Source organism: Bufo bufo, chromosome 7 (assembly GCF_905171765.1).
Source record: "Bufo bufo chromosome 7, aBufBuf1.1, whole genome shotgun sequence".
In the NCBI taxonomy this organism is placed as follows: domain Eukaryota; kingdom Metazoa; phylum Chordata; class Amphibia; order Anura; family Bufonidae; genus Bufo; species Bufo bufo.
In genome coordinates, this window is record NC_053395.1 from 95,573,685 (window position 1) to 95,588,440 (window position 14,756).

Sequence of the window (14,756 nt, forward strand, 5' to 3'; positions counted from 1 at the left end):
AAGAGCTTAGTGGTGAGCTGGCAAAACCGTTAACAGATTTATTTAACCAATCATTAGTAACAGGAGTCGTCCCGGAAGATTGGAAATTGGCAAATGTCGTGCCCATTCACAAGAAAGGTAGTAGGGAGGAATCGAGCAACTATAGACCAGTGAGTCTGACATCAATAGTAGGCAAATTAATGGAAACCCTATTAAAGGATAGGATTGTGGAACATCTAAAATCCCATGGATTGCAAGATGAAAAACAACATGGGTTTACTTCAGGGAGATCATGTCAAACAAATCTTATAGATTTTTTTGACTGGGTGAATAAAATAATAGACGGTGGAGGTGCAGTAGACATCGCATATCTAGATTTTAGTAAGGCTTTTGACACTGTCCCACATAGAAGACTTATCAATAAACTGCAGTCATTGAGCATGGACTCCCATATTGTTGAGTGGATTAGTCAATGGAGAACATTCAAAACAAGGTAATGTTACCAGTGGGGTTCCACAGGGATCTGTACTGGGACCGATTTTGTTTAATATCTTCATAAGTGATATTGCAAAAGGCCTCGCTGGTAAGGTTTGTCTTTTTGCTGATGACACAAAGATATGTAACAGGGTTGATGTTCCTGGAGGGAAACGCCAAATGGAAAAGGATAATGCACCTGGGGCGTAAAAACCCAAGGGCAGAATATAGAATATTTGACACAGTCCTGACCTCAGTATCTGAGGAAAGGGATTTAGGAGTAATTATTTCAGAAGACTTAAAGGTGGGAAGACAATGTAATAGAGCAGCACGAAATGCCAGCAGAATGCTTGGATGTATAGGGAGAGGTATAAGCAGTAGAAAGAGTGAAGTGCTTATGCCGCTGTACAGAACACTGGTGAGACCTCACTTGGAGTATTGTGCGCAGTACTGGAGGCCATATCTCCAGAAGGATATAGATACTCTAGAGAGAGTTCAGAGAAGAGCTACTAAACTAGTACATGGATTGCAGGATAAAACTTACCAGGAAAGGTTAAAGGACCTTAATATGTATAGCTTGGAAGAAAGAAGAGACAGAGGGGATATGATAGAAACTTTTAAATACATAAAGGGAATCAACTCGGTAAAGGAAGAGAGCATATTTAAAAGAAGAAAAACTACCACAAGAGGACACAGTTTTAAATTAGAGGGGCAAAGGTTTAACAGTAATATAAGGAAGTATTACTTTACTGAGAGAGTAGTGGATGCATGGAATAGCCTTCCTGCAGAAGTGGTAGCTGCAAATACAGTGAAGGGGTTTAAGCATGCATGGGATAGGCATAAGGCCATCCTTCATATAAGATAGGGCCGGGGGCTATCCATAGTATTCAGTATATTGGGCAGACTAGATGGGCCGAATGGTTCTTATCTGCCGACACATTCTATGTTTCTATGTTTCTATGTAACTTGCTTGGCCTCTCTCTGCCTAATCTTGTAGATTTCCTTATCTTCATTGCTCTGGGTTTTTTTATAATTACAAAATGCTAGCTTTTTATTTTTAATGATTTGGGCCACTTCTGCTGAGTACCACAGTGGTCTCTTCCTTTTTTTGCTTTTACTGACAAGTCTAATGCAATTTTCTGTTGCCTTCAATAATGCACCTTTTAAGTAGTCCCATTTCTCCTGGACTCCATGTAATCCGTTCCAGTCTGATAAGGACTCATTTATGACTAATTTCATTTTTGAAAAGTCTGTTTTTCTAAAATCTAAAACTTTTGTTTTTGTGTGGTGGGACTCTTTCACAGTTCTTATATTAAACCACACTGACTGGTGATCACTAGATCCCAAGGTTTCGCCTACAATGACATCATATACCGAATCCCCATTTGTGAATACCAAATCCAAAATGGCCTTCCTCCGGGTTGGCTCCTCAACCACTTGTTGTAGAGATAACCCCAGTAGGGAATTTAGAATATCTGTACTCCTGGTAGAACTTGCTATTTTGGTTTTCCAGTTTATATCTGGAAGATTGAAATCTCCCATAATGATAACTTCTCCTTTCATTGTCATTTTAGCTATTTCTTCAACTAGTAGATCATCTAGTTCTTTAACTTGACCAGGTGGTCTATATATCACACCTACACGAGTTACTGCATGGTTAGCAAACTGCAACGTAACCCAAACTGACTCTATGTTGGCCTCACCAACTTGTATTAGGTTAGATTTAATGCTATCTTTCACATACAGGGCCACTCCTCCTCCTTTCTTGCCTTCTCTGTCTCTTCTGTATAAAGAGTACCCTGGTATGGTTATGTCCCAGTCATTTCTTTCATTAAACCATGTCTCCGTAACAGCCACTAAATCTACATTCTCAGATGCCATTATTGACGCAAGTTCATTGATTTTTTTACCTAAACTGCGAGCATTTGTAGACAGGACTCTGAGCTTATCATTTCTTAACCTCTGTGCTTCTGACCTGTTCTGGCATTGTTTCGGGGGGCAATTGGACTCTTTTATTTTCACTCTTTTGCCCCCCCCTTCCTAGTTTAAATACTCTTTCGCAAATTCTTGGAGTTGTTCACCAAGTACATTTGTTCCTAAAAGCTTTGTTGGTACTGAATTACACTCCAGATTCTGCATGGAAAAACTGCATTGTGTGTCATTACCCTGAAGGTTTCAAACCTAGTTCTGCCCTACAATGTTTACCATGGTAAAAGCAAATGCTTTACTCTATAGCGGGGATAAGTGAATTGATTTATATAAACTGATTAGTCTTATCGTCAAGAGTTTCTCACCTGTGAGGGGCTGTCACCACTGGTAAAGAAGTTTCCGCCTGCTGCTTGATTGATAGGGTTTGAGATCCCACCCAGCCCTGATAATCTCGCGCTTGCGCTGCTGCTTTGAGTAGTGGCACAAGTGCAGAGGCCCCTCTTTCACTACTGGAGCACTGACTGTTCAAGAGCCACTAATCTATAGTATAGTAATTATAGTCAAAACTAATATGATTAAGCACTGGGTATGAGCAAAGTGAATGTATAGCAAGTACAAATAGCTGATAATTAAAGTTACAATTACATACCCCATCCAAGTAAGTAGTACCATATCAAGTGCTGTTTTTCTGCAAATACAGCAACTACTATAAGAGTATGTAAATATATTCCTTCACAAAGCATCCAAAAATAATTGCATCCCATCAGATAAAAGTGGATGAACTGTGATATTTTACAGCTGACCTGTAGGGGAAAAAAAACAAAATGAAAAAGTACTCATATTTACAAGCATGCATGATAACAATGTTTTCAAAAAGGTTAAAAAAAAACAACGTATTAACACTGTAAATATTTCTACTGCTCATGAAGTAAAGATTAAATACATTTTTTTTTTCCTCGGATGCTTTTACATGAACTTAAAGCGGTTGTCTCACCTCCCTAGTTGCTGCCTGCTTCGCAGCTCTCAGGGCCTCTCTTCCCTGCTTGCTGGGGGAGAGCTGAAGTCTCTGATGCAAAGCACAGCAAGCCTGGCAGGGAAGAAGCAACCCCTCCCCTTGTCTGTACGTGCTCGCTCCCGAGGCTGTCGGAGGAGATTCAGCCTCAGGGAGAGCTGCACAGCTGCAGAGCAAATCATGACATCCAAAGGTAAGTTGCTTGACATGATCTGTTCTGTGTGCTGTATAAATGTTCCCCCTCCTGTCATCAACACACAGTTTACTAGGAGATTATGTTTCAGCCTCTGGAAGAGCAGCAGAACAGCAGAGCAGATTGTGACATCCAATGGTAAATTGCTTGACATGATCTGTTCTGTGTGCTGTATAAAAGTTCCCCCTCCTGTCATCAACACACAGTTTACTAGGAGATTATGTTTCAGCCTCTGGAAGAGCAGCAGAACAGATCGTGACATCCAATGGTAAGTTGCTTGACATGATCTGTTCTGTGTGCTGTGTAAAAGTTCCCCCTCCTGTCATCAACACACAGTTTACTAGGAGATTATGTTTCAGCCTCTGGAAGAGCAGCAGAACAGCAGAGCAGATTGTGACATCCAATGGTAAGTTGCTTGTCACGATCTATTCTGTGTGCTCTGTAAAAGATCCCCCTCCTGTCATAAACACATAGTTTACTCTGACTATTTTCCCTATCACTGCCTCCCTGCAATGTAGTTTTATGTCCTATCTGCTCAAATGTATTGGCCCCCTCCTCCATTATTCATGTCTGTATTATGCTTCCCCCCCCCCCCACTGATCATGTCATTATTATGCTCTCCCATCCCCCTCTATTATTCATGTCTGTATTATGCTCTCCTCCCCCCACTGATCATGTCATTATGCTCTCCCATCCGTAGCGAACGCCCTGTAACTGTGATAATCATCCCTGCGAGGTGGCCGGAAGTGAATGCGTATGCGCCATTGTCGAGAAGATGACTCGGCCGTAACAGCTCTTGCGCGGCTTCCCCTACTAACATAGTAGAGGTGGATGTAACCCCTAGAGACGAGTATGTAAAATCGGGGTATAAATATGTCAATAACAGGATTTACATCCTGTTTAAATAATATAAATATATTGAACAAAATGCTTATTGGAGGTGAAGGAATAGACTGAAAGGAGTATTATGAAGGTGAGACAACCCCTTTAAAAGTGACCTATGGTAGATCCACACCTACTGGATAAAATCTGTGGAGTTCAACACTAATGTGTCATATCAGTAGCAAAATCCACTTATTAAAGATCATACAGTAATCGCACTGAGACTTCTATGGAATGCAGTAAATCCTGTATATATATATATAATATTAGTAATAATTTATGGAAAATATTATGTACCCTGAACGAGGATGGTAATTGAAGGTGGAAAATACTGGGTTTATTATCGATATGATCTTATAAAGGGCCAATAAACTTGTAACCTAAGAAGCAAATTATTTGTGGAAAGCCAGAGAAGTTCTCCAAACACAGAGTTCGGACTTGAGAAACTTTTAATGGCTTGCATTGACGGATGCATTGAGCTTTCTCCAGGTTCTTGCGAGCCTGGGCCCAAACTGCACAGATCATTCATTATGGCATCCACCGCCGGACCGACAAAACATAACCCAGATACTGATAAAAAAACATGAAGTAAACCCATAATTACAAATAAAAGGTGAGGAACTGACATGAGCAAACTCTGCAAGCGACAGAATCCTTTTCTATATGTTTTTACAGTCAGAAACAAAGCATCTCAGAAATTGTTCCAACACCTGGTTGAGCCTTTCAGTTTGTCCATTTGTCTCTGGATTGAACGCTGAAGAGAAGAACAGTTTGGTCCCTAACTTTTTGCTTAATTTTCTCCAGAATTTTGTGACAAACTGTGCCCGTTTATCAGAGACAATGGAATCGGGTATCCCATGAAATTTAAGAATATTATCAATAAATAACATTTCTAATTTCTTAGCATCAGGGAGCCTCTTTGACACAACCAGATGGCAAATTTTAGAAAATCTGTCAATGATTACCCAGATGACCGTCTTCCCCTCAAAGGAAGGAAAGTCTGGTATGAAATCAATAGAGATGTGAGTCCAAGGTCTCTGTAGGATGGGCAAGGGACAAAGTAAGCCCGCAGCAGGACGTCTCCTGGGTACCTTGGCCCTCATGCAGACCTAACAGGCAGAGACAAAGGCAGTCACATCTCGGGACCAAGTAGGCCACCAGTAGGATCTGGAAACCAGATGTCTAGTACCAGCAATCCCAGGATGACCTGCAAGCACAGAACCATGAGACTTTTCCAAAACCTTAAGATGAAGATTTGGAGGAACAAACAACTTACTAGAAGAAGGATTATGGGGAGCAAAATCCTGACAACAGTGTATTTCGGTAGCAAGATCAGGATTACCGTACCAGAAAATGTTGCCACTCTTCAAAAGTCTATTTAAAGGGAACCTGTCATGTGGATATTTGATTATAATCTAACTAATTATATACAATCATTAACTACTAAAAAGTACCTTAGATGTATTCACTTACTGGTGTGACAGATTACCTCATAATATACACACAAAGATGCCACATGCCGCATGCTAATGAGCTGATTTGAGTCCAGCGGTTTTTTAATTCAGAGATATAGCCACTTCCCTGCCAACCTGCTGCTGATTCATATGGAAAAAAAACTGTCAATCAGCAGCAAATAGGCGAGGAGAGTCAGGAGCTCATAAAAATTCAGGACTCATCATTATCAGCTGGAGCTTTTCAATACAAGATGTTGGCAGATTGACTGGGTCAATTAAAGAAAGTGACCCAGCATTTTGCTAAGAGAATCAGTCACTTATTTATGTTGCCCTTAGTTAGGACACCATAAAACTGGTGACAGGTTCCCTTTAAAGGGGTTGTCCAAGTTATTTTTTTGTTCTTTGTACGTTTCTAACTAATGAACTGTAGGGGGTTTACAATTCACTTACTTCATCTAAAGTGGCTCCTTTCTCAGATTCACATGAGCTGTGATGTCAGCTTATCTCCCTGCTCTGATAATGTCTTGTAAACAAGCCTAGTATGTGTCTGTGTGCACGAGTTGTTACTGAGCTGGCCATGCCCCCGACCTCCCCCCCCCCTCGCACGGCTGCTGCTGCTCTCTTGCCTGTGTCTCCGCTCCCACTGGATTCTTCAGGAAATATTAAACACTTCAGCAACACAGACTCAGGTCTGGAGGCTTTGATGGGGAGAGACAGGATCGGCCCTCCTCATCCTGCAGACACAGAGCTGACAGACTGGAGGAGTTCTGCAGAGCATTGCACAAGAACAGGTAAAGGCAAGATCATGTGTGTATCAGCAGTGTCACTGTACAGCTGAGATTTGTAGTCCTACACATACAACATGCTGTTGAGTAACCTAGCATTCAGACCTTTCACTCAGGGCAGCACTTTTATTCACTCCCTTTGCAGAGTAGGGGGAGGGGCAATCTATTTTGACGGTAACAAATATTCATGAGGAAAACCTCAGATTGTTGTTTTTAAAAGTAAAGAAAGGGCCAGAAGAGTACAAGGGAAATGAGTAAACAGATTTTTTTTTTTGCCTAAAACTTGCTTAGCTTATGTATATATTGCTGACCATCAGATTTAGGCTACTTTCACACTAGCGTTCGGGGCTCCGCTTGTGAGTTCCGTTTGAAGGCTCTCACAAGCGGCCCCGAACGGATCCGTAGAGCCCCAATGCAATTCTGAGTGGATGCGGATCCGCTCAGAATGCATCAGTTTGGCACCGTTTGTCCTCCGTTCCGCTCAGCAGGCGGACCCCTGAACGCAGCTTGCAGCGTTCGGGTGTCCGCCTGGCCGTGCGGAGGCAAACGGATCCGTCCAGACTTACAATGTAAGTCAATGGGGACGGATCCGTTTGAAGTTGACACAATATGGCTCAATTTTCAAACGGATCCGTCTCCCATTGACTTTCAATGTAAAGTCAAAACGGATCCGTTTGCATTACCATGAACAAAAAAAAAAATTACCATGAACAAAAAAATAAAAAATAAAAAATATATATATTTTTTTGTTCATGGTAATGCAAACGGATCCGTTCTGAACGGATCTAAGCGTTTGCATTATAGGTGCGGATCCGTCTGTGCAGATACCAGACGGATCCGCACCTAACGCAGGTGTGAAAGTAGCCTTAGGTGCCCATTCACACGTCCGTAAGTGTTTAGCACATTGAAAATGAATGGGTCTGCACCCGTTCCGCAAAATTGCAGAACGGATGCGGACCCATTTTGCGGACGTGTGAATAGACCCTAACAGTGCATTTTTTATTTCTTTACATAACTCGGACAACACCTTTAATAGCTAGTAATTCTCGGTTACCAATGTCATAATTCCTCTCTGCAGAGGAAACATTTAGTGAAATAATGTGATGAAGGGATTTTTGCTTCTTGGAAAATGGAGATTTATGTATATCTCCGTTTTCCATCCCTTCTATTCTATTCCTAGCATGTTGCCCTTGTTTCCCATACAACCCGATCATTCTGTGTATAATTACACCTCTTCCAGTCCTTCATATTCCCCAGGAGCAACACACAACCCTTACAGATACTTATATATAAAAATAGTTTACTGATAACATAGAGATGACAAAGCAATGGACATTATACATAAAGATACAGATAACACAATACATAGAGGACACCACCACACACAGCCACCTCCATTCCTGTGCACCCTGGATGCTAAGCAAATGTGGCTAATAATGTGTATGTATATACAGTATATCCAGAGTCTACCAATATACAGTCTACTGGATCTACTCTTCTAACCAACTCACCTCCAGTACCTGACCATTAGTACATGTACATATAGAGACTCATGCATAAACAACATATATAATCTAACTGGTAATACAATTGCAGACTGCAAATATCTATATGTACACATATAAAGTCTACTGGGATATTATACTTATATACATACCCACATAAGCACACATATAACTTAGCTTGCTCCTGCAAGTTTTTAATAAATTTTCTAAAATAATTCACACTCTGCTACTTTCACACTAGCGTTCGGAGCGGATCCGTCTGATGTTTCATCAGACGGATCCGCTCCGATAATGCAGACGTTCGCATCCGTTCAGAACGGATCAGTCTGCATTAAAACTTAGAAAATTTTCTAAGTGTGAAAGTAGCCTGAGCGGATCCGTTCAGACTTTACATTGTAAGTCAATGGGGAACGGATCCGCTTGAAGATTGAGCCATATGGTGTCATCTTCAAGCGGATCCGTCCCCATTGACTTCCATTATAAGTCTGGACGGATCCGCTCGCCTCCGCACGGCCAGGCGGACACCCGAACGCTGCAAGCAGCGTTCAGGTGTCCGCTCACTGAGCGGAGCGGAGGCTGAGCGCTGGCAGGCGGATGCATTCTCAGTGGATCCGCCTCCACTGAGAATGCATTGGGGCCAGACGGATGCGTTCGGGGCCGCTCGTGAGCCCCTTCAAACGGAGCGCACGAGCGGACACCCGAACGCTACTGTGAAAGTAGCCTTAGACTCTTCAGGGAAGTGGGTCTTAACCAATCAACTATGGCTAGAACCTTGGCGGGGTCCATATAGAATTTTTGAGGTTATATTATATATTATACTAACAGAAGGACCCGGATTCGCACTGGTATATTTCATCTACTTCATTTTATACTTCCGTGTGTCGTAAAAAGATACAGTATCCCCCATAACAGTGACCTCTACAGTACATGCCCCTTTAACAATGACCTCCACAGTGCCTGCCCCTTTAACAGTGACGTCCATAGTGGCCGCCCCTTTAACATTGACCTCCACATTGCCCGCCCCTTTAACAGTGTCCGCATCTTTAACAGTGACCTGCACAGTACCTGCCTCTAACAGTGACCACCAGTGACCACCACAATGTCCAGCCCTTTAACAGTGACCTCCATAGTGCCCGCCCCTTTAACAGTGACCACCCTTTAACAGTGACCTTCATAATGGCCACCCCTTTAACAGTGATCACAACAGTGCCCGCCCCTTTAACATTGACCACCCTTTAACAGTGACCTCAACAGTGCCCCTCCCTTTAACAGTGACCTCCACAGTGTCTGCCCCTTTAACAATGACCTCCACTGTGCCCGCCCCTTTAACAGTGACCTTCACAGTGCCCGCCCCTTTAACAGTGACTTCCACAGTGCCAGCCCCTTTAACAGTTACCTCGACAGTGCCCGTCCCATTAATAGTAAACACCCCCTTAACAGTAACTTCCACAGTGCCCACCCCTTTAATAGTGAACTCCACAGTATTCGTCCCTTTAACAGTGACCTCCACAATGCCCGACCCTTTAACAGTGACTTCCACATTGCCCGTCACTTTAATAGTGCCCACCCCTTCAACAGTGACCTCCACAGTGCCCGCCCCTTTAACAGTGACTGCCCCTTTAACAGTGACCTCCACAGTGCCCGCCCCTTTAACATTGACCACGCCTTTAACAGTGACCTTCATAGTGGCTGCCCCTTTAACAGTGACTTCCACAGTGCCCACCCCTTTAACAGTGACCTTCATAGTAGCCGCCCTTTTAACATTGACTTCCACAGTACACGTCCCTTTAACACTGACCTCCGCACTGCCTGTCCCTTTAACATTGACCTCCACAGTGCCCACCCCTTTAACAGTGACCTCCACATTGCTCATCCCTTTAATAGTGAACGCCCCATTAACAGTGACCTCCACAGTGTCTGCCACTTTACATTGACCTCCACAGTGCCCGCTATTTTAACAATTACCTCCACAGGTCCCACCCCTTTAACATTGACCACTCCTTTAATAGTGAACTTCATAGTGGCCGCCCCTTTAAGAGTGACCTTCACAGTGCTCGCCACTTTAACAGTGACTGCTCCTTTAACAGTGACCTCCACAGTGCCCGCCCCTTTAACATTGACCACGCCTTTAACAGTGACCTTCATAGTGGCTGCCCCTTTAACAGTGACCTCCACATTGCCCGTCCCTTTAAGTGACCTCCACAGTGCCCGACCCTTTAACATTTACCACCCCTTTAACAGTGACCTCCACAGTGCCCGCCCCATTAATATTGACCATGTCTTTAACAGTGACCTTCATAGTGGCTGCCACTTTAACAGACCTGCATAACAGTTTTCCCCATAACAGTGACCTCTACAGTACCCGCCCCTTTAACAATGACCTCCACAGTGCCCGCCCCTTTAACAGTGACCTCCACAGTGGCCACCCCTTTAACATTGACCTCCACAGTGACCGCATCTTTAACAGTGACCTCCACAATGTCTGCCTCTTTAGCAATGACCTCCACAGTGCCCGCCCCTTTAACAGTGATCCACACAATGCCCGCCCCTTTAACAGTGACCTTCACAGTGCCCGCCATTTTAACAGTGATCTCCACAGTGCTAACAGTGATCTCCACAGTGCCTGCCCCTTTAACAGTGATCTCCACAGTGCCCGCTCCTTCAACAGTGACCTCCAGAGTGCCCGCCCTTTTAACAGTGATCTCCACAGTGCCCGCTCCTTTAACAGTGACCTTCACAGTGCCCGCTCCTTCAACAGTGACCTTCATAGTGGCCACCCCTTTAATAGTACCCTCCACAGTACCCGCCCATTAACAGTGATTTCCACAGTGCCTGCCCCTTTAACACTGACCTCCGCACTGCATGCCCCCTTAACAGTGACCTCCACAGTGCCCGCCCCTTTAATAGTAAACTCCACAGTGTTCGTCCCTTTAACAGTGACCTCCACAATGCCTGCCCCTTTAACAGTGACCTCCACAGTGACTGCCCCTTTAACAGTGACTTCGACATTGTCCGTCCCTTTAATAGTGCCCAATCCTTCAACAGTGACCTCCACAGTGCCTGCATCTTTAACAGTGACCTTCACAGTGCCCACCCCTTTGACAGTGACCTCCACAGTGCGGGCCCCTTTAACATTGACCACCCCTTTAACAGTGACCTTCATAGTGGCTGCCCCTTTAACAGTGACTTCCACAGTGCCCGTCCCTTTAACATTGACCACCCTTTAAGAGTGACCTTCATAGTGGCCGCCCCTTTAACAGTGACCTCCACAGTACACTTCCCTTTAACAGTGACCTCCACAATGCCCGCCCCTTTAAAAGTCACCTCCACAGTGACCGCCCCTTTAACAGTGACTTCCACATTGCCCGTCCCTTTAATAATGCCCACCCCTTCAACAGTGACCTCCACAGTGCCTGCATCTTTAACATTGACCTTCACAGTGCCCACCCCTTTGACAGTGACCTCCATAGTGCCTGCCCCTTTAACAGTGACTTTCACAATGCCCGACCCTATAACAGTGACTTCCACAGTGCCAGCCCCTTTAACATTGACCACCATTTAACAGTGACCTTTATAGTGGCCTCCCCTTTAACAGTGACCTACACAGTGCCCGCCCCTTTAACAGTGACCTCCATAGTGCCCGCCCCTTTAATATTGACCTACACAGTGCCCCGCCCATTTAACATTAAAGGGAACCTGTCACCAGGATTTTGTATATATAGCGGAGGACATGGGTTCCATTTTATAATTTTTTTTTTCTTTAACACATTGAGGGTTAACAGCCAAACAAAACTCAATGTTTATTACCCTGATTCTGCGGTTTACAGAAACACCCCATATGTGGTCGTAAACTGATGTAAGGGGAGGGAGCAGAAGGAAAGGACTGCTGCATGGTTTTTGGAAGGCAGATTTTGCTGGACTGGATTTAGATGCCATGTCCCATTTAAAGCCCCCCTGATGCACCCTTACAGTAGAAACTCCCAAAAAGTGACCCTATTTTGGAAACTAGGGGATAAGGTGCCAGTTTAATTGGTACTATTTTGGGGTACATATGATTTTTAATTGCTCTATATTACGTTTTTTGTGAGGCAAGGTAACCCAAAAATTTCTGTTTTGGCACAGTTTTGTTATTTTTAATTTTTTACAAGAATCATCTGACAGGGTAGATCATGTGCTATTTTTATAGAGCAGGTTGTTACGGACGCAATGATATCAAATATGTCTACTTACTTTCTTTGTATGTTTGTTTCAGTTTTACATAAGAAAGCATTTTTGAAAAAGAAATTGTGCAGGGGCTTGTTTTTTTGCAGAAAGAGTTGAGGTTTTTATTGGTACCATTTTTGGGTAAATAGGATTTTTTGATCATTCATTATTACACTTTATGGGGCAAGGTGAAACAAAAAATTGGCCGTTTTGAAACTGTTTTTATTTATTTATTTTTACAGCGTTCATCTGAGGGGTTAGGTCATGTGACAGTTTTATAGAGCATTTGTTCAAATGGACCGCGCTGCTCCAGAGCAAACAGAAAGATCCTCCCTTCCAAATCACACAGACTTCCTTGGATATGGGAAAGCATTCAGGTCACTTGGATTCACTTTCCCCTCTCCTTTGTGAACCTCTGTGAAAAATCAAGGTTGCCACAAATAGTGAAGCACAGTCACGTGGGTTGAACTGCGAAGGTTTTATTTTACTTACAGGATAAAAGAAGGTAACAAGCAGAGTATAAAAATCAATCACCTGACCCGGGTTTCACTTCAGAAAGCTTCGTCAGGGGTATCTCCTCCGCCCACTTTAGGGCGGTCTTTATAAACCCACAGGTGGGGATCCACCACACCTCCATAAAATCATCATAGCCAATAAGGCTCATTAAAAAAGTTAAAACCCTTATGAGGTACATAAAATATAAACTCATAAAATTTACATCACATAAAAACCTCCTTAAATCGCCTAATTCCATAATACACAGGGAATCTACCTCAAAAACTGTTACATAGTATTCTCCCATTCAGAAGTATCCACCCTCCCCACGTGACCCATATTCCAACCAATAGGGAAATACACACCCTAGGACCGCCTCCTTTCATTCATGGATTGCAGAACACGTCATACCCCACATGATTCACTCCGGTCAATCACAGTCCTCTAGCAGTACTACCAAAGGTCCTCGAATGGCTCCAGTGGATATTGCGGTACGGGATGTTCTCTCAAGTGAGGCAAGGTTTCAGATCAAACTCCACGTTCATTCCTTTAGGTTGTAGCGTATCCATCCTATAAATCCATTCAACCTCCCTCCTATTAATCCACTCAATGGAATTCCCTCCACGCCAATGTGGTTTAACCACCTCGACCCTAAAAAATGACAGGCCACTGGGATCTTTCTGATGTTTAGTTTTAAAGTGCATAGAGACACTATGCGTCTCAAGTCCCTTTCTAATGTTCTGGACATGCTCTTGAATCCTTACTTTCAATTTTCTCATAGTTTGGCCCACATACTGGAGGCCACAAGGGCACTCCAGCATGTAAACGACCCCTACACTGTGTAGGTAATAAGCCCTTTTATTTTATGGTCCTGATCTTTCTGGTTGGAATGCACAATTTGTGTATCCCTCTTTCTCTTTTCTTTCTTCCTATTACGGCACGGCAGACAGAACCCACACCAGGTGAATTTATTCCCTTTTCTTACACCCTCAGAACATATTGAGCTATGCACCAATTTGGTCCATAGGCTCGGTGCCTTTCTAAAGATCACACTTAGTTGATCCGGAATATCTTTCCCTAATACTGGATCGTTCTTTAGGGTTGACCAATTCTTTTTTATCACATTTTTAATAATCCCGGCATGCACATTAAATTGAGTAGGGAAGGAAAAGCGGAAATCTTTTTTTTATTTTTAGTGAATCTCCCTCTCTTTCACTTTCTCTTTCTATTTCCTTCCTACATTTCACTAGGTCCTCTCTACAATATCCCTTTTTAGTGAATCTCCCTCTCTTTCACTTTCTCTTTCCTTCCTACATTTCACTAGGTCCTCTCTACAATATCCCTTTTCACAAACCGCTCACTGATAGCCTCACTCTGCGTCTTAAAATCTTCTTTAAGATGCAGAGTGAGGCTATCCGTGAATGGTTTGTGGAAAAGGGATATTGTAGAGAGGACCTAGTGAAATGTAGGAAGGAAATAGAAAGAGAAAGTGAAAGAGAGGGAGATTCACTAAAAAGGGATATTGTAGAGAGGATCTAGTGATCTAGGGCCGATGGCTGTACTATACTCTGCAATGCTCTTGCATTGCAAAGTATAATACTATCAGATTTCCTGTAGGTGGCAACACCGGACGCCTTTGCAACAGCCCTGATGGTTGCGATAGCCCCGATGGTTGAGAGAGGGAGCCCCCTCCCTCTATTAATCCCATGGATACCGTTGCCGCGGCATCTAAGGGGTTACAGCAGAGTGCAGCATACAGCTAACACTCACTGCTGATGGCGGCGGCTCAGGAATGGAGCCGTCGCCATCAAACAAAGCAGGGGGACCGCATCAGGGGCAGCACTG

At 43.5% G+C, this 14,756-nt stretch overlaps 1 protein-coding gene and 1 long non-coding RNA gene across 2 annotated transcripts in view; one reads left to right on the forward strand and one right to left on the reverse strand.

The window, feature by feature from the left end:
* Positions 1-14,756, reverse strand: part of CALCRL (calcitonin receptor like receptor) — a 496,395-nt gene that overhangs the window by 150,511 nt on the left and 331,128 nt on the right. The window contains exon 8 of the mRNA XM_040439799.1: positions 3,032-3,185. Coding sequence (XP_040295733.1) covers positions 3,032-3,185 — 154 coding nt within the window. The remainder of the gene's footprint in view (positions 1-3,031; positions 3,186-14,756) is intronic.
* On the forward strand, positions 3,689-4,316 carry LOC121007690. The gene is made up of 3 exons (XR_005780457.1): positions 3,689-3,725; positions 3,947-3,993; positions 4,288-4,316. It is a non-coding gene; the product is annotated as an uncharacterized LOC121007690 (long non-coding RNA).